Source organism: Dreissena polymorpha, chromosome 11 (assembly GCF_020536995.1).
Source record: "Dreissena polymorpha isolate Duluth1 chromosome 11, UMN_Dpol_1.0, whole genome shotgun sequence".
Lineage (NCBI taxonomy): Eukaryota > Metazoa > Mollusca > Bivalvia > Myida > Dreissenidae > Dreissena > Dreissena polymorpha.
In genome coordinates, this window is record NC_068365.1 from 27,376,891 (window position 1) to 27,397,340 (window position 20,450).

Sequence of the window (20,450 nt, forward strand, 5' to 3'; positions counted from 1 at the left end):
TTGAGTGCAACTTAGAGTACAATTTTTTACTCGTCCAAAAAGATTGTGTAAGAACGCAACGCACCCCCCCCCCTGGCTACGGGTATGGTCGGTGTTGTTGTTTTTGTATTCCATATACAGTTTTCAGTCAGTTTGCTACATCTAAACGTCTTGGCTAAATAAATTATTAATGTACTTAAACATATAAAAATAAATGTTTACTATATATTTAGGAAATTTCAGTAATCTAAAATCTTCCTTATTTAATTGGGGCATACAATATATAATATCTTTAAAAAGTTGAAAAATAAACGTTTAAATTTACCTACCTATCCCCGTCTAGAGATGTAAGTGTAAAGAAACACTTCTTGTTCGCGTAACCACCATCAGCATGCTCATTTCTTAGTTGCTTAGTATTTTTATGAATATGCATGAATATTTCAATATTATAATATTGAAAAAAAAGCGTTTAATATTGAAATTGAATACTAGAATTTGCCGAATACTTTAACAATACACACGTTAAACTGGATATGAGTACGAATATTAATTATTCTAACACTACACGCGACTTGTTTTCTATAGACAAAGAAGGAAATCAAGCGTGGGTTATTCTGCAATAGTTATGGGCGGAGCTAAATGATTCGAAACATGTTCCGATTAAATAAAGAAAATGTTGCAGAAAAATGCACGTGCTAAAACCCGCTCTATAAGAAATGTCATAAATGTAGCATGTATATAAATGTAATGAAACTACAAATCGTATATTTGGAGATAATTAAGTGGCATAATCACGCCTACAAAGAATGTTATTTGTTAGGAAACGTAATTAAGAAAACATTTATAGCACGTCGGCTTTTCAGTAGCATCAATAAACGCGACGTCATTTCGTTTCTACGATTTTTGTTCTAAATGAAAGTGACGTCATTTGCAACATATATATGAATGAAAACGACGTCATATGTTTGTACAATTCAATGACGTCACTAAATAGTGCACTTTGTACTAAGGAGGGCGGAGTATTGAAAAATATAGTTCACGTCCAAAAGCTTGAACCAAATCAATCAGAATCGTGTTAGAATCTAAATAATATTTTTCTATGATGCTTTGTTGTCGAATAACCAACAGCAAGGAGTATAGATGCGTGTTATCAAATCACTCGTGCTTCGCACTCGTGATTTAATTCCTACGCATCTATACTCCTTACTGTGGTTTATTTGACTACTTGTAAACCATGATAAAAACTATTTTTTTCTTAATTATAATATAACTACACATATAAGTTTGTATATTATATTAAATTAAGCATGTATAATCAGATTATCGTTATTACCATAAGCGGATACACAACACATGCAGATCGAAGAGTTAAAATTAATAGTATAGTACATGGGGCGTTCGACAGCATATCATGCCCTGTCTTCACACGGTACGCCTAAAAAGAAATTGCTTACAGTAATACCAGATGACGCAAAAACTCCATCGCAAAAGAATTCTAACTATATCTTGAAATATTAGGCATTTTTTTGTTTCTGAGTTTATTTAAACAGCTGATTTTATGTACTGTTATCAGTCATTGTTGTGTGTGATTCGAAAATAATCGAACCATTATGCTAATACTGTAAACAAATCTTTTAATCGATCACTTTGGTGTGTATTTATATTTTATCGCTTAACGGAACATGTCTAATCTTATTCTTGACAGGGCATCTTCCTTTGATACTACGTTAAACATACGGAATATTTACTAATTCCACTGACAATCTTAAATGGAACATCATCGTTTTACGGAACAAAGAATTTTGCGATTCAAAATTAAGTAATGTTTGCATTACATTTAATTGAATGGTGTCTTTATAACATCCTCTTGTATGATTTCTTATACAGAAGTATATGTGCAAGTATTCTTTTGGTCGGAGGAAGAAATGCACGTTCACTAAGCTGACAAATGCAAACATAAATATTATCTGTCATGTTCGCGTCTCAGAATATGTTCGCGTCTCAGAATGGCGTATTTCTATAGATTACTTTACTTTTAAATATTCCCATGATAGTCGTCATAAGTACGAGTATTTATTGCGTTTTGATCGAAGGGCAAACATATCGTGGATGAAATACATAAGAAACACAACGGATGTCGCAAGATCGACCACAAAAGTTAAACGTTCAAAAGCAAATGCGCGTACACCGTAGCTAAACCATCACGGTGTGATCGTTTTTGCGACAATAACCCGATCGACGTCAACGGATGATTTCGCTAGGTAAGCCTATTAGTCATAAACGATTTCTATACGGTTCCACAGAGCGTCTTTGTCCTTCTGGCATTCCCACCGAGCAGCTTCTGCAAACATGACAACATGACCTCATGAAACTATGTTTTACTGAACCTCTGGGCTCATGTATATTAAACAAACTGTTGCGTTTTTGGGGTTCCCGTTGCGTCTGTGTTCGTTTTCCTCATGAGAGCCGGTACGTATGTGAATACTATCGTGTCACGACGCCGTAAGAATGCAGAACACAGTCAGGATTGACGAGGTATACCCCCAACCATCAGGCTACCTCGGCTTAATTATTGTCCATCTGACAACATTGCGCGGTATTAGAACGACAAGTTACCTGACACTCACAGATTTAACTCAGGTAACTCCCTGTCACTTCGCAGCGGTGATACCTGAATAAGCGTCCTGTGCACTTCACGATGGAAAAAGGCGAAATACGGAAGTTTAGGGTTCGTCGATATTCATGGAGTTTATAATCGGCAGTGAATTTCTTGAAATAACTAGATCGCGAGTACCGATGGTAAAAAATTGGCACAGTTAATCAGGATCTCATTGTAGAGTTTTATAGGCATCAAGTCTGCTATGACGTCATCAAACATTCCCATGAGGTACATCACCAGTGTTGCGGGTTCTGCGTTTTTTAAGTGCTCCTGCAGTGGTTCGCTTAAGGTCCCCGTTCATAGCTATATATACGGGCAAAATCGTAAGAATACGTGTTTTATTGAGGATATCACTGAAAATCCGGTTCAAATCGGTTGAAAACAAACAATATAGCGATTTTTATTTTGGGGTCGTGTACGGTTAAGTACGCAAACGACCTAATTAATATTCATGATTCGACATGTTACTTCCAACCTAAGCAAACAATTTGGCGGATACGGGCGAATTTAGCGGAGAGAAGGTAAGAACAAATGCAAATACATCTGTTACAGTCGGAAACTAAGATGCAACGCTACATTTTTGCTAAATCTATTTATTATATACCTGTTAAATGCTTTTAACAAAACACAGGTTGTATCAATCGTTGAAATAAAAAATCCCGTATTACGCTACTCGCTATTTCCAATTCCGTATTACCATACTAGCTGGACTACTTTCTTCGACCCATTTAATGACGTCACATTACGCGCACCGAAAATAGGAAACCCCCATATTACGCAATATATTACGTAGTACATCGTGTGGCGTCATTTCTGTGACGAAACACAATAGTTTTATTTAAACTCTCTGGAATTTAAGGACATGTCGGACGTGGTGTTTTTAACAGTAAACCATTTGTTTAAAACGAACGAATGCAGAACGTTTTTCGGAGTGTGTGTTTCGATAGGAATACGATAAAATAGTGTGGTTTAAACTAAGTTTCGATAAAGACATGGAAGAATAGAGGTGGAAGTGCATATCGTTTCAACGCTTTTGTTACAAACACGGATCAAAGTTGTCAACTTAATTGTTATAAAGATTGGATTAACGATGTCATTAAGGTAAGCGTGTCGGAATCCTGTGTTTTCCCGGATCAAATTTGTACACGGTAATTTACATAAACTGTATTCATACGCGCCTTAAAAAACTATGGCGTACCGTTCAGGTCATTGTTTTGTCAGTTTTGTTAAAGCAAAAATACAATTGTTAACTGTTTTCGTTAGTTGTGTATATGATAAAAGGAATATTACGCTAGCCACTTGTTCCAAGAGTATGTATTCAGTCTCGTGACTTGTGCTATTTCGCATCACACACGAGAGGCGGTACGTCATCACAGAAGCCACTCGACTGAATAAAAACTCTTGGAACAATTGACTAGCGTAATATTCCGTATGTATTTATCTTCCATATGCTAATGATGCTTATATTAGCATTATAATTAGCACAACTCGCGACGCTGCAATGTTTTCGCCTATTGCATGTACTTATGATCATTTATATAATATTTTATCGATTCTGGCCCGATTTGACCAAGTTTTCGATGTCAACATCGATAAAAATATACTTCAATGCATGTATGTAAAGTTTATTTTTCGCTTAACAAATATATATGGAAAAAAACGCTCTATTCCGCAAACTGCGGCTTTAAGGACCGTACAGTTTCTATGAACGCTTGTAGACGAGTCGGTGAGTCGATAAGGGGACACTCGAAAGTGTATGTACTACTTCGCTGCGCATGTGCTGTGTGTGCATTTTGAACATAAGCTGGGTTGTTCCGGTGTGTTTTTTTGCAGCACAAACTATACAGGAGCTTCATGAGCGTAAGGCTGTCTGAACGGATTTTCGCGATTTTCCATATGGTATCCGGTTCCGGGTTATTGTGAACTACTTTAAATAACAAAAATAGTTATGTGTTAAGCCTCATTCGCCAGTCTGTTGGTGAAATGACTTTTAAAAAGAAAGATATCTATTTCTTTGACGGGAATACACTGTTGGTTTTGAGGCTCATTACATAGTCTTAAAAGTCATATTTCGGCAGAATTTTCACAATATCTGGAATGAAGCCAAATTTTCAGTTTTCGCACAAACTGCGAGTAAAGACCATTTTGTTTTTGTTTATTTCTTATCCTTATGCTCATGGAAGTGATAATTCCATACAAGCTCTAACAAACATTAGCAAATATTTGCACTTACATGCATAATTAATATTAACCGCAACCTTGTCAACCGCAAAAAAAACTACTTTGATTAAACATTAACCTTTGCTGGAAAACAGGGTCAGATTCACTCAAAAGACCCAGATAGACATATAAATACATAGAGAATTAACAACAGTCCTTAACTTGTTTTAGTTGGTGTGTACATGTTGAAGGGAACATGACTCAAAATTCCGACAATATACCGTGACTAAAGGAGGTTATCCGCATGTTACTCGACATTAGTCTTTCCATTTCCGGTTGCCTCTCATTAAACAATTTCACAATATTTTCAACGTGATTGACGCATAATTTGTTCACATCTTATTGTGAGAAGAAAACACATAAGCTGTTTATTTTAGATAAGTCTAAAGGTTTGAATTATGCCGAAAAATAAGGGTGAGTCAGTTGTTTAACCAATGTTTTCAATGACAATTTTATATGTAATGCATGGCCATTTGAAGTTAAATTTCGGATTCTTTTTTTTGTATTCGCCACCATATTGCTTGTTTACTGTCTTGGTAATGGGTATATGAAGGTGTCCAATGAAAAAAAGATATTCTAAAATACATGTGTACAACATATGCTTAGCAGCAAAGAAAATAAATTGCATTTTTCATAGTTTGATGAATGATTACGCATATCAATGACAGAATATTTATGTGCTTCATTGTTTGTACTAGGCTTACTTATTTTCTTTGTTGTATGTAAGGGTTGTAAAATTAGGCGTAGGGGTAAGAATGAAAACGAAAAGGAAAAACGAGAGTTTGTATTCAAAGAAGATGGACAAGGTATAATGCTAATTGGATTGTACTTGTCTTATGTGGACTTTGGTTGATTAATAACAATGATATGTAGTTGTGTACATGTTTTGTTTTATTTAAAGCAAATTTAAATTTGTCATCTAGAAATTTTAAAATAATTTTGCATATATTGTTTATTAAAAAGTACAAGCATGTCTTACTTAATTATCAAAGAAATATTATCATGAGTTCCCGCCCATTTAAGCTTCCCAAAAGTTTGAGTCACATTATAAACTAGGTTTTCTGACAGTGACTTCAGTTCATCAATAATGGCAGTCAGTAAACATGTACAATACATTTATTTACATTAATTATATATAATAATTGTAAAGAAATGTAAAGAGGCATAAAATTAACTTTTTAAAAAAGCATCAAATAACATTTTATGGTGTTTTTTTTTTAAGAATATTTGTATCAGTTATTAAGTAATTAATTGAAGCAAATCTTGATTGTATTTTGTTTAGAAGAATAAAACTCGGCATGAATTAGTTCTCTGTTTTCTTCATCAGGGCTCTCAATCTATCAACCCCCCCCCCAACACACCTGAAAAGTATATATTTCCCCCCCCCCCCCCAAAAAAAAAACTGATTTTTTTAACCCTCAGCAAAAAACAACAACAACAAAAATCGCTAATTTATAGTTGAAAATTGACTCCAATATATCATGGTGCGTTATTTCGCGTTTCCAATACATATCGTAAATCGGCTATGGCTCCCAAAAATCTGACAAGCATAATCCCCAAATAACTTATTTTATCTGAGACTTTGCTGGGATAAAATCAGTTTCAAGCTAGTATTTTGCCCTATTTTTCACCCACTTTAATTTTCTGTTTAATCCGACATTCATAATCCAGTTTTGACCAGATTGTTGGCTTTCATTGTACATCACTTAAACACCTGTGTACTGCGATAAACAATAACCCCACTTGCCAAACACCACAGGCCACAAGTGGTTAGCGTGTGGCTATGATATTTTAGTGAAACATCATTGTGAATGATAAATAATCATATTGTAACGAAAAATTAACTTTTCTGGAAAAGAAAATTCACTTTCAAATATATATATATATAACAAGGTATGCAACTAAAAATCACCCCAAAACGGAGTGCATCGCTTTGAACAGCCATATCTTCATCAATTGTGCAGCGATGTTCACGATCTCGGTTTTATTCAACGCAGAAATGAATTTCCTTTCTGGAAATGTATATGTCTTGCAATATTTTTACACATGCTGGGTCAACTTTTAAGAAATAACACGATACACAACTCGCATGATCCAGTTGACAATGATCAGGCAGTATTTATGAAGGAAATCTCCAGTTGTAAAGACACACCTCCTCATTGGACCAATTAAATCACTCGTCTGTTTAAAATGCCAGTTAGTTGATATGTATGTAAACAAAGGCTTCAAACGGCGCTGGACAGTTAGTTTTGATGCATAATGTATTGGCAAGCACGGTAATGATGTTTTTTCATACGTTTTATTGAATAATGGTATCGAGGTTTGTGAACTTTACAGGGAAAATGCCCTTTCCTACGCGAAGATTTCAGTCTTAAATACTGCCTGATCAGTGTCAACTGGGTCATGCGAGTTGTGTATCGTGTTATTATACCCTGCCAAAGGCGGAGGGATATTGTGTTGGCGTTGTCCGTCCGTCTGTTCTTCCGTCCGTCCGGCACTTTTGTGTCCAGAGCTTGGTAGTGCTCAATCTCTTGCACGACGGTTACATTACATTCACCTCTGTGTTGGGCTCAGAACGGACTATTGTTATGAAAGCGTCTCATTTATGTCATGATCATTCCAAGCGTTCATCATTGAGGTTACAGAATACTAAACAATCTCTTGCACGACGGTTACATTGCATTCACTGCATTAAAGAAAACCATCTCATACCATGATATCTTATATCAGTCTTAACTCATTATTATAAAATTTATATGTTTTTTTATGTTAAGAAACCAACATACATACACACGTCGAAGCAATTCCTAACGTCACTAAAAACAAATATGTTAAATTGTTTACATTTGTGAAGTGCGTGGAATGATTCCATCTGCGTAAATGGGCAATAAATTAGTTCCAAAGAGTTGCATTAAAACTCGCAAGTTTTTGCACGATTTATCGTACATTTAAAAGTCATTTTTCTTAATTTAATGCATGCGATCTTAAATATCCAATCAAATATACGTTGAATGCGTTTGTTCGGTTTTATCTATTTTATAGACAAAATGGAGGGCTGAGGCTTTCGCAGAGTTGTATGTGAGAGCAAGGAACGACAACTCTGCGTGGAGATTGGGAAGTGCTTTGGCCTATTTCATTGAATCTTTATATGAGTATATACATGGATAAGACGATGATGCAGGCCAAATGGCATTGTACACCATCCGTTAATAACAGAGTTATGGCCCTTTGTATCTTGAAAAAATGCTTACATCTGTGACAAAGCTCTCGTTTAGCGGGGGATATCAATCCAACGAATTTGCTTGTTTCGTAAAAGTTGACCCAGCATTTGTAAACATATTGCAAGACATATACATTTCTAGAAAGGAAATTAATTTATGCGTTGAATAAGACCGATATCGTGAAAATCGCTGCAAAATTGATGAAGTAATGGCTGTTCAAAACGATGCACCCCGTTTTCGGAAGATTTTGAGTTGCTTACCTTGTGATATATATTTGATAGTGATTTTATTTTCTTCAGAAAAGTTAATTTTTCGTTATAATATGATTATTTATCGTTCAAAATGATGTTTTCACTAATTAATATCATAGCCACTCGCTTACCACCTGTGACACACGTCATTTCGGGTGCTACGATTCCCTCTTGAATTTGCTTTGAACTGCAGAAAGACATCACACATGCAGGTGATAACAATTATAACTATAAATGTCACAAGTCAATACTGACCTATCTCAACAATCTTTTCACGTAAGATACAATGTAAACAACTTGCTTTTAATTTTGATGTAAAGATTCCTCAGTTTGTCAAGATGCACTACTATTAAAAGCCCATACTTTCCATGAGGATAAATGATGCCATTTTGTACATGGGTCTAATTTGTGCATGCTTTCTTGAACAATAAAACTTGGCAATTGTTTTCAGATTACAAATTTAATTATAAGCATTTTACAATACTTACATGGAATAATGTTTTTGTGTTAAACCAATGAATAACATATGGATATAACACATACTTAAATTAGGTAGGTAAATAGCGTGTTTTGAGATAATGAGATTGCCAAACTATGCTGATGCATACATAAACATGCATGAATAACCTTACAATTTAATTTTCGCGCCGGATATATCATGGTCGCGATCTTTGGACCCCTTCAACCGTGATATATTGGAGTTGCAGTGTATGAATACAAGTTTAAGACAAACATGTCGTTCAACTGGTCACAGTACCAGCTTGTTTAAGGAACAAAAAGGGCATAATGGTGAACTTTTAAATAAGATTACTGTTATATAAATTGATTAAAAGTCCACCATTCTGTTCAATAGAAAGTCACATTATATAGAATTTATGTTTATAACAGTTGAACACAGTTGTTCTTTCTTGTTATATAAATTCCCCCATTTACAAAACATTCCCCCTCCTAAGGGCTGCGGACCCCTTCCCCCAAAGTAGTGTGAGGGCGCTGTTCATATATTATGTGAAGTCAAGTATGTCTTCGCCATAATTATGCACACTAGCGAAATCATCTTCTATGTAGTTCTTGCCTGAATGCCATGTTTATTCAATTATCTTTACTAATTTGAATATCCAGAATTAGTGAATGTATAATCACTATGTTATTTCATGGTTTACGTTTTTATGCACCCGAAGGGTGGCATATAGTTTTAAGCTCGTCTGTTTTTGGAGAAAACCCGAGGTATTGTCATAGCCAGCTTAACATTTTGTTAAGGTTTTGAACATTGGCTCTAAAATCAAAGTGCTTCAACCTACAATTTTGAAACTTCATATGTAACTGCACCTTGATTATTTCTACATGCCACACCCATTTTTGGATTAATGGTCAAGGTATCTGTGACCTCTAAAAAAAAATTCTGACAAGCTTTCATTTATTCAAAACTGCTCCCGCAGCCGAGCGTGGCTCCCGTTATGCGGTGCTCATGTTTAACTGTCAGTCAGTCTGTCCTTATCTGGTGCTCTGCATAGTAATAAAATAATTTTTAGGTTCCTATTTGTTTGTTAACATTACTGTGAAACTTAATACAAACAATACATCTACAATACATATCTGCTATATAGCAATCTTAAATTTGCAATATTATACCAATAAATGAGCCATATACTGCTAGTCTGCCATAGATCCTGCATTTTTTTATACACTTCAATTGTTTCTACTACTTTATAGCAACTTAATCCCCAATTTCCACCCTCATGACATGACTTTAATGCAGTATAATGATGGAGGGCTTATGATTGAGACAATTATTTACACAAAATTTGTAAGATGAAAAGTAAAATGATTCAAGGGATTTAGTATAATCAATTTGAAATAATTACGACTTAATTCCTTCGGTTGCGCAAAAATAATATTGATTTGTTTAAATTACAATAAATAACTTAATTATGACAATAACTGTTTAAAAAAAAATTGACTGGGCAGTATTAAAGTCGTCAGGTTACCAGAAACAAAGCATTGTTTGTTCCGGCCTTTAAAATATTGCTAATATCAATAAGTAATATAATATCAATTTTATTCATAACTAACCTTTTCAGAGTACGCCCAGATCACCAAAATGCTTGGTAATGGAAGGTTCGAAGCAATGTGCTTTGATGGACAAAAGTGGCTGTGTCACATACGGGGAAAATTGAGGAAAAATGTATGCACTTGCACATTTGTTTCTTTAGTTGTTATAAACATTATGGTTATTTGCAAAGTAAGCTAATAATACGGGAGATAGTATGTCTGCTTTGGGACTGGGTGTTTCCTTGGTATGTTAGTATTTCTTAGATGTATAAATTGACAACAAGTAATGTTTTTTTCTGTGAAACATACTTGTGAGTGTCTGGATTAGCCAAATACTTTTGATGCACTTAATATTACATCAAAAATTTTATACTGAACTTAGGTTTTTCATTGAATGATTAAAAATTTGAAAACAAAGTCAAATCTTGTACATTTTAAAAGCACAATAGAAAAACTAAACACTTCTAATCTTGTACTTGCGATTTTAGAACTTGTTTTGAAAAATAAATAAATATCGATCTATATTATTTTTAGTGCAGCAATTAATGTGTTTGTTACAGGTGTGGATTACTGCTGGAGACATAATCCTTATTGGACTGAGAGATTACCAGGACACGAAAGCCGATGTGATATTGAAATATACACCAGATGAGGCTCGAAATCTGAAAACATACGGAGAACTTCCAGAATCAGGTATGAATCTATCTATGCAAAGACTCTAAAATTTGGCTACAAAAACTCCATTTTGCTCAAATTTGGCTAAATAATGGTATTCAACTTAAATAGCCTCACTGAAGATAATTTATGGTTTAAAAATGTTTTTTTTTCTCCTCCTAACAATAAATTCAACTGCAATAGAATCACTGAACGTAAGCATATTTAGCTTGCAAAACTGACAACTTGGATGTAATATTCAAATCATACATGGTACATTTTACATGCATTATGTTTCTTTAATAAACAAGTTAGTAAAGCGTTTTAAACTTTACACGTAACGTAATGTAAATATTTCAGAGCACTTTCAGATCCATGCATATCCAATTTAAGTAATAAGATAATACTTCTATAAGGTTCTCAATAATTCAGGGAGGGTCAAAATTAAAATTACTATCATATTTGCCAAAATATCATTTAAAGAAATAAGACCAATTTAGCAATATAGCACATTTCAAACAATAAGCGTTTGCTGGGTAATTTGGCAGGCAACTGGTTCAAATCTACTAGACACTGTTCATTTTGTTTCTTATTTATTGTCTTTCAGCGAGAATTAATGAGAATGTGGAGGAGGGAGACATGGACGGCGACATGATCACAGTCGATGATTATGACGGATCAGACGATGACATTGATGACGTATGTATGAGTTAAAATTAAGCTTAATAAAACGGAATTAATATTAACTTCAAGGGGATTTTGGAAAGAATGGGGTCGATAAGACAAAAGCTGTATAGTTTGAAATTAACACAACAAAATGCAGACAGGTTAAACCTTTAAATTAACGATTTTTTAACTCAGATATTTGGGTATCCTGGAGTATGAAAACATATAAAAACAACTTTTGTAGCTGACATACAAGTTTTTTTTTATAAAATAACGTAAGTAAAAATAAATAGGTCTTAATTGTTTTGCGTATAACAACATTAGCATAATAATCATATTCCTTTCTTATACAAAAATGTGTACATAAGACACATACATTTGTGAAATCCTCAACATTTATGATGTGTTTTTGGAGACTGTAGTGTATTCATTTTGTATGGACATTTGTAAAGTATCAATGCAAGAGGCTAAAAGCACTTAAGATGAAGTTATTTATTAAAAAAAACCTTGGATTTATTTGGATGTATATGTACTGGTATTTCAATATGCATTTGCATGGAACTATAGGAAGTGTTGGGCTGTTTTTTTCTATGCTATGTACTATTATTCTAAGAAGCACTGAATATACAGTTATTTATTTGAAAAAAACTTTTTTGGATTTATTTGGATGTATGTACAAGGGCTGGTATTTAATTTTGCATTTACCTGAAACTATAGGAAGTATTTAACGTGTTTTTTTCTCTTTCAGATATGAGCCATGCAGTGTCCTGTGCTTTTGTAGAGACTTTTCAATTAATACATGCACAAGTTACTCATTGGGTTGACAAATGGAGACCATCATCTTTATACTGCAGACAGCAATTGCATTTCATAATATGATAGCTTATACAGTGAAAACAACAACCTGAAATGGGATTATGCTGTGTGATTCCATTCATGATAGCAAATGATTGAAAGAAAACTTGTTTTAAATTCAAAATTGAAGATTGGTGTCATTTATCACAATATACAAGAACATTCAAACTTTGAAAAAAGTTCAAGTTGTGCTTGAATATGAACATAGGTAAAGCATTATGCATGTTTTATTATTTTTTCTCTATTTTGGTAACAGTGAATTTATTGATTTTTTTCTTACATGTATATGAATTTAATAATATTCATCAATATTGCACCCTATTGATTATCATAGATTTTATAAATTTAATTAAAATTCTCCGTTTTGAGTTATTATAATAATTACACAGAGTTGACTTTCATATAAATGCAAATGTAGCTTCACTTAATGTTGTAGATTTTCCAAATTGTTGTTTTCCCTATATTTTAATAATACGACTTATTACAATATTTATATGAATTTTCTCAAGAGTGTTACTCTTTATGCAATTCTACAATTAACACAAATTAAATTAACATGGCTTTTGGGATTGAGTTCAATTGTATCATGTAAAATAAATGTTAGAGGGACTTGTTCACTTTTTTGTGAATTAAGCACTTATATGTATCCATTTAAGCATGTACTTATAAAAGGAAAATTTGTTTGTTTATTTAACTTAAGTGATTAGTTTTGTTTAATTAGTTTAAACGGAATTATTTCAAAGAAAACATACCAAAGAATGTCATTAATTACCGTTACAGATAGTTCTTTATTTTAAAGGATAACGGCTCTAAAAATGCGTAACTATTGTGTGTTTCAAAGTCGGTGTTTTTTATTAGCTCGGCTGTATTCGGAGAAAACCCGAGATATTGCCCTTCCGCCGTTTGCGTCATTCTAAAACCTTAACATTTGCTCTAGTCTAAAATCAAAGTGCTTCCACCTACGACTTTGAAACTACATATGAAGCTGCACCTTGATGAGTTCTACACGCAACACCCTTTTTTAGGTTACTTGGTCAAAGGTCACGGTCACTGTGACCTCTAACATAAAACTTCTGACAAGCTTTTATTTATTCAAAACTACACCCATGACCAAGCGTTGACATCCGCTATGCGGTGCTCTTGTATTTCTCTTAATACACAATTCTTTTATTCAACCATCTGTGTCAAAAATAACAATTTTCAATTTTAATAATGTGAACAAGTCCTTTTAAAAGTAGAACATTATAAATTATTCGGTTCCATTCTACTATTAAATATACAATTGTAGAGTCTCAAACGTTAACAATAATTTTACAAATATTTGAAAGGTCAATTATTGTGTTTCTTATTTGCAAATATATCATGTTTTATTGCAATTCACACACTATATTCTTCTTATTGATAATTACAAAATTCATGAAAAATATTCACAAAAAACATTTTCAGAACATGATTCTTGTTATTCTACTCTTTACTATTACAGTGATTGAGCACCGTCTGACACTAGACTGTAAAAGGGGTGACTGTTCCCTGTAAAAATGTTGCAGCTTTCTGACTGTTAAAGCCATGGAAAAATCTTGATAAGGACCCAGTAATCATTAGTTTGATACTTCCAAATAAAGAAAGAGTTAAGATTAAATATTCTTGGTGTTCAATGTGCTTTATTTCTGGGTTATTTTAAGTTATGTTGATATCTCAAAACATTGTGCTTAAGAATATAAACAAGAGTGCCAAACTGTCACAAGATACGCCCGTTCGAAGGTTTTGGACACCATGCTCAATGCTTGAAATGTTCTAAGTGACCTCGAGACCTAGTTATTGACCCGGCATGACCCATATTTGACCTTGTTCTAGAATCATTTAGAAGTAACATCTGACTAAATTTGGTGAGGATCAGATGAAAACTATTTCAATTAGAGAGCGGACACCATGCTAAATGCTTGCAATGCACTAAGTGACCTCGTGACCTAGTTTTTGACCCGGCATGACCCATATTTGAACTGTTGTGGACGCCGGCCGCCCGCCAAGGGTGAAACTATAATACGTACCGTTTTTAAAAACGGGCTTATAAAAAGTACTGGTACAATTCAACATTAAGATTCAAATAAAAAGAACGCTTCCAACTCTTTTCTAAGTTCTTAGCATGGGTAGCATGTATAAAATCGAACAGACTATAATTAAACATTCTTTAGCGTAATATATACCTTTTCTTTGAAGCAAAGTAATGGGACGAGTTTCAGTCTCTTATATGAAGGAAATGATAAATCAATAAATATAGTTTCAGTATGCTAACATGAACATCAATTTGATAGTACAAGATTCAAATCTTTACATGCTAATTGGTAAGTTGATATGTAATCCACGTAATGAGCTGCAAATTGATAAGCGGAGATTCAATGCCTTACATATGCATTTATACAAAATATTTAAGTAGAGAACAAGCACCTTGCATGTAAAGCCTGATAAACATGAGATTCAAACAATCTTAGATATACCAGAACCCGGTACATCTAATACCGTAGCTATGTACACTACCTTTATGGTTGGTGAATTAGTGAAATTATTTATGTACACCTTATAAATCAATGATTTAGTGTTGTTTTTTACCTTCCATGTTTTACATAGAATTGAATGTTCATACTGAAATTTTGACTTGCAGGTATTTAAACATTTCATCTGTCTGAACTCCTAACACTGAAGCAGGGACAGTTGTAAGTCGTAGTTGACTTTGGATAACTTTTGACCTAGCTTTTGGAGATGTGGCATTGTGTGATCCTGTGCCTTTTAAATAAATTGCCCCAAACATGCAGTATCATTTGAGGCTATATAGATCAACTATTTTACTTTCTTATATCGGGATCTGTTAGTAAATCAAAACATTAAACTCGTTCATAAGATTGGTCCTCTAACAAAAATGATTTAAGGTGACTGTAACAATCTAAAAAATCAAGCTTTTATTGGACCTCAATATATGGTGTGTCAGCTTCTTATATCCAGTTTATACTATTGCACTACCAAAGTACTGACTTACAATACAGAGTTCTCCAGGAAAAATAAACATGAGCAGAGAGGACTTATTAAGAAAGCAAAATTCAAATCCCCCTCCCCCTAAATGTGTACACCTGAAAAAAATCCCAATGAGTTAATAGTAGGCTGTTCATGTTTGGTATGAGCAGATGGTTGCCCTGTATGAAATGTAAGTTTCTCTTGAAAATAATAATTATTGTGCTAAGAACTCCATTTGGTTCATTTGCTATTCAAACTGAAATATATTGCAGAAGCAACACTTAAATAGTAGGTAGACTATTGGCCCTATACCAATTTCCAAAAAACAAATCAAAGGAAGGCATTTAAAATTGCTTCTAACAAATTCCCACATAAGAAATTATCAATAAGCTCATCAATACAGGTTAAATAACCTACATAACAAAAAAAAAAAAAACAAGTGTATAACTTAATACTCATTCCCAGCTTTTATTAAATGTGTAACTTTATGAACATTTAGAGCAGTTACCAAAAAAAAACGTACACTTTTTTTCAATCTCACTTTGCATGTGTATTTACTTTGTCGAAATATTTATAATGCACGCAATTTATAAATCTGTTTCACAAGAAATACAGGGTTTGGTTGTATATCAAATATGACCCATCTGCAATGAAGCTTCATTATACAATCATAGCCAGTTTGTCCCAACACGTGAAAGACTCCCAGAATAATTTGTTAATGAAATTAGAATCATAGCTCTAGTTTCCAGTGTACAAGTGTGCACCATACTGAATATTGCTCAGCATGGTTAAAAACTGCCATTTTGGCCATGGTTAAACCACAATTGTTCATACAATACTTTCTATATGAAGGAAATATGCGTCTTAGTTTTTCTCAGAAAGTCCACTACACATTTTAGGGCCCATTGGCTTATTGCCATCGCAGTAACAGTATATAAGGTGTGATCTTGTGAGCTGTGGGGAAAACCAAGAGACCTTCCAAGGAACCATACATGTCTGGTATGGACTGGTGATCACCAACCAAATGCAAATCTGTATGGTTTGAAAGTTAAACACACTGATGAGAAGATAGCTTGCTTGTTAATGACTGTAATAGGTGGGCACCCACAACACCCTGTAAAGGTGTCTAGAGAAGCAGTTCAAACAAACCAGAACCACTGGGAACCTTTCCAAGTAAACATGGGTGCATTAGATAAATAAAACTCGTTTTGGTTTTTAAAACACTAATGAAATAAAATAACTTCTCAAATACACAGCATCAGGATTTAACCGGTTTAAATGTCGTTGTAGCCTGCACTTTATTAACTAAAGCAGATTTAGCTTCTGAGGGTTCAAAGCAGTCCAAAGCTGTGACGGCTTTTCTTCCAAAGTCTCTACACTTTTCTTTGCACCATTCTATAGTCTCATTGTCTCTGATAATTGTTGCTATTATCTGCAAGAAGAAATAAAATGATACTCAATAACGTTTCATATTTGCCAGAGTGAACCTTTGATGCTTCCAATAAGGCTACAGTAATGCAAGTCTATAAAATTCTTAATATGCAATAACTCAGAAGGTAGTTTTTGTAATAATTTTGTGAGTTCAATTTTTATTATACATTAATGAAAACACTTTAAGAATACACTTTACAAAATAAACCTTAATACTATCAATGCAATCAGTAACTTTGTCATTTAAAGGGACTGTCCAACAGATTAAAGCGTTGTTCCAAGCGAATCGATATTTTGGGGAACTACGAGGATTGCTTATATAGCTAAACAATACCTTCGCATTTGACGTGAGCGTGGATAGTCGAGTGGTAAAGTCGGGAGATATTTTCCTCCAAGCTTCCATGACTCTAGGGGTCAGTGGTTCGAGCCCTGTGGAGGTTAACGTTTTTTCTTCTTTTTTAAAATTGTATTCTTATTTTTACTGGAGATTTTAAGTTAAAATGTTTAAATTTATCAATATAAAGCATTTAATGTAGTTAATGACAAGCTTTAATACATGTCAAAATCTGTTGGACAGTCCCTTTAATCAGCAAAAAGTACCATATTCATTTTTATTTCCCCCCAAAAAAAATTTGGGTGGAGCATATAGTCGCCGCTTCGTCTGTCCGTCCGTCCGTGCACAATTTTTGTCCGGGCTATTTCTCAGCAATAAATGACCGGAATTCAATGAAACTTTATGGGGAGCTTCACTATTAAGAGGAGATGTGCACATTATCAGCCGGTTTTGATCGGATGATTTTTCACAGAGTTATGGCCCTTTGAAATTTTCCATTAACTGTACATATAGTGCAATTTTTGTCCGGTCTATTTCTCAGCAACTAATGACCGGAATTCAATGAAAGTTTATGGAAGCATCACTACCGAGAGATGTGCATATTATCAGCGGGTTCTGGTCGGATAATTTTTCAAAGAGTTATGGCCCTTTGAAATTTTCTATTAAAAAAATTCTTGTCGTCCTAACAACTGTGCCCTCAAGACGTTTCCTTTTATCTGAATATGTAGTGCAATATTTTGACAAAAAACACTTTGGGGGATCACCCTTCTCCGACGGTTTCGTTTTTCTGCTAATTATTATTTTTATATTCCTGTAGACAATACTGGCACACATAGTAATGGTTCAATACTGGTACAATGTGGTCTATATATTACCTTTTCTTGCCCACTAAAAGTGTCTATAGATTGCGGTCCATGTACTTCTTCATATCGTATCACTTGTGCGGAGGATAGAATGCCATTCGGGTCTACACCAAGATTGGCAAACGGTTACAGGTCTTCATCATCTGAAAAAGGACAGAGTCATGTAAAGTTATAAACAGTAAATAAAAATATGTCATAATTGAAACAGATCTATCAAGAAGAAAAAGTACTGCACTTAAGAGAAGCTGATTCTGGATGTTAAATAGTAGCTTTTAATTCTCCCAGTCTTTTCTGGCAACATCCAACTTGTACAAATCAGCATCCATATGCACACTTTAATCTATTATGTATACACAATAACACTTCAACTCATAATTAATACAATAATACTATTAAGGACTTTCGATTAATTACAGAACACTTAAAATCATTTTATAAAATGCGCTTAAATATAGAGTCTAGAAAATCCTTGCAAGGAATAAAAGCCACACAAACAAGAAATCAAGAAGTCAAACAAGAATTTGCAAGCGAATCGTACTTAATTGATGAGAAAAGAATGCTGTCCAAATGTGAACAAGTTCCTTAAAAGATCATAAAGCATAAATTTCAGTTTTGTTTTTCAATTAAATTATATTTTATTCTTGCTTATTTTACAAGCCAATTTGGACTTAAATATTATTGAAATCAATAATTTTCAAAACAATAGCTTAAGGAGGACAGAGCGCTCGACTTTTCTTGTTCTTGTCAGAGTTTCTACTGCTTTTTTTAAACCAAACTGTGTGTTTAGTAGAGAGCTTGTTAACTTTTTCAGGTCTGGAACCGAATTTTGAAGGCCTTTGAAAACAGTTTGGATCCAGATTAGACGCCACAGAACGTGGCGTCTCATCAGGATCCAAACTGTTAGCTATTCTGATATTATTCTTTGAAACAAGAGGACCTGAAAGGCTCAAAGTCGCTCACCTGAGATAACAAGAGATTATCGGGACAAGTCTTCTGACCAAGTTTCATGAAGAAAGGAAAATAAATGTGACCTCTAGAGTGTTAACAAGGTTTTACTATAGCCATATAAGGAAAAATGCCCCGCCCCCTGGCAGTCATGTTTTTCAACAAACCGTCATCATTTCTGTACTCGTCCAAGATATTATTGGGACGAATCTTCTGCTCAAGTTTCATGAAGATCGGACAGTAAATGTGGCCTCTAGAGTGTTAACAAGATTTTACTATAGCCATATATAGCCATATAAGGAAAAAAGCCCCGCCCCTTGGCAGCCATGTTTTTCAAGCAAAGGTTATCATTTTTTAACTCATCTAAAATATCATTGGGAAAAACCTTGTGATCAAGTTTCATGAAGATCGGAAAATAAATGTGGCGTCTAGAGTGTTAACAAGGTTTTACTATAGCCATATTAGGAAAAATGCCCCGCCCCCTGGCGGCCATGTTTTTCAACCAACCAGCATCATTTTCAAACTCTAGAGATGTTCAAACTCATAAGAAATGCCCCTTAACTCATCAGAGCTATTATTGGGATGACTCTTCTGACCATGTTTCATGAAGATCAAAAATAAATGTGGCCTCTAGAGTGTTAACAAGATTTTACTATCGCCATATATAGCCATATTAGGAAAAATGCCTCGCCCCTTGGCAGCCATGTTTTTCAAGCAAACGTAACCATTTTCAAACTAATCCAAGATATCATTGAGACCAATCTTCCGACTAAATTTCATGAAGATTGGACAATAAATGTGCCATCTAGAGAGTTCACAAGGCAAATGTTGACGCTGCACAACGCACAACGGTCGACGGAAAAAAGGCAATCACAAAAGCTCACCATGAGCATGTGATGCTCAGGTGAGCTAAAAATATCGAAGAAAATGCTGATTTTAAATATTCAGCAGACAACATTTTAGCAGACGACATATTTCCCAGCATGCAAAAGGTTAAAGCTATCAAGTAATTTTTTTTTTTAAATATCCTACAAGACACATCAATTTTTTTATTTATATTTACATACGGTGACCTTAAACGTTGACCTTGACTCAAAGTGCCCCATATGCAAACAGTAATGCAATTGTTGTACAATTTAGATGTGCTTAAATCACAATAGCTCAATTTGTTCTCCAGATATTTAGCCATAATCATTTTTTTCTACTTAATAACCTTGTCATGGATCAAACACATCCAGTATCAATACCAGTATTAGTATAAGGAATCTATGTATCAAGTTTCCTTACAATTGCTCAATTTGTTTTCAGGTCATTGAA

The 20,450-nt window shown here is 34.1% G+C and overlaps 1 protein-coding gene across 1 annotated transcript; it reads left to right on the forward strand.

Moving 5' to 3' along the window:
• The first annotated feature begins 5,129 nt into the window (after positions 1 to 5,129).
• Positions 5,130 to 12,453, forward strand: LOC127849714 (eukaryotic translation initiation factor 1A, X-chromosomal-like). The gene is made up of 6 exons (XM_052382460.1): positions 5,130 to 5,280; positions 5,586 to 5,664; positions 10,409 to 10,512; positions 10,940 to 11,072; positions 11,641 to 11,732; positions 12,448 to 12,453. Exons 1-6 carry the CDS (start codon positions 5,257 to 5,259, stop codon positions 12,451 to 12,453), a joined length of 438 nt encoding a protein of 145 aa, XP_052238420.1. The 5' UTR covers positions 5,130 to 5,256.
• The last annotated feature ends 7,997 nt before the right edge of the window (positions 12,454 to 20,450 follow it).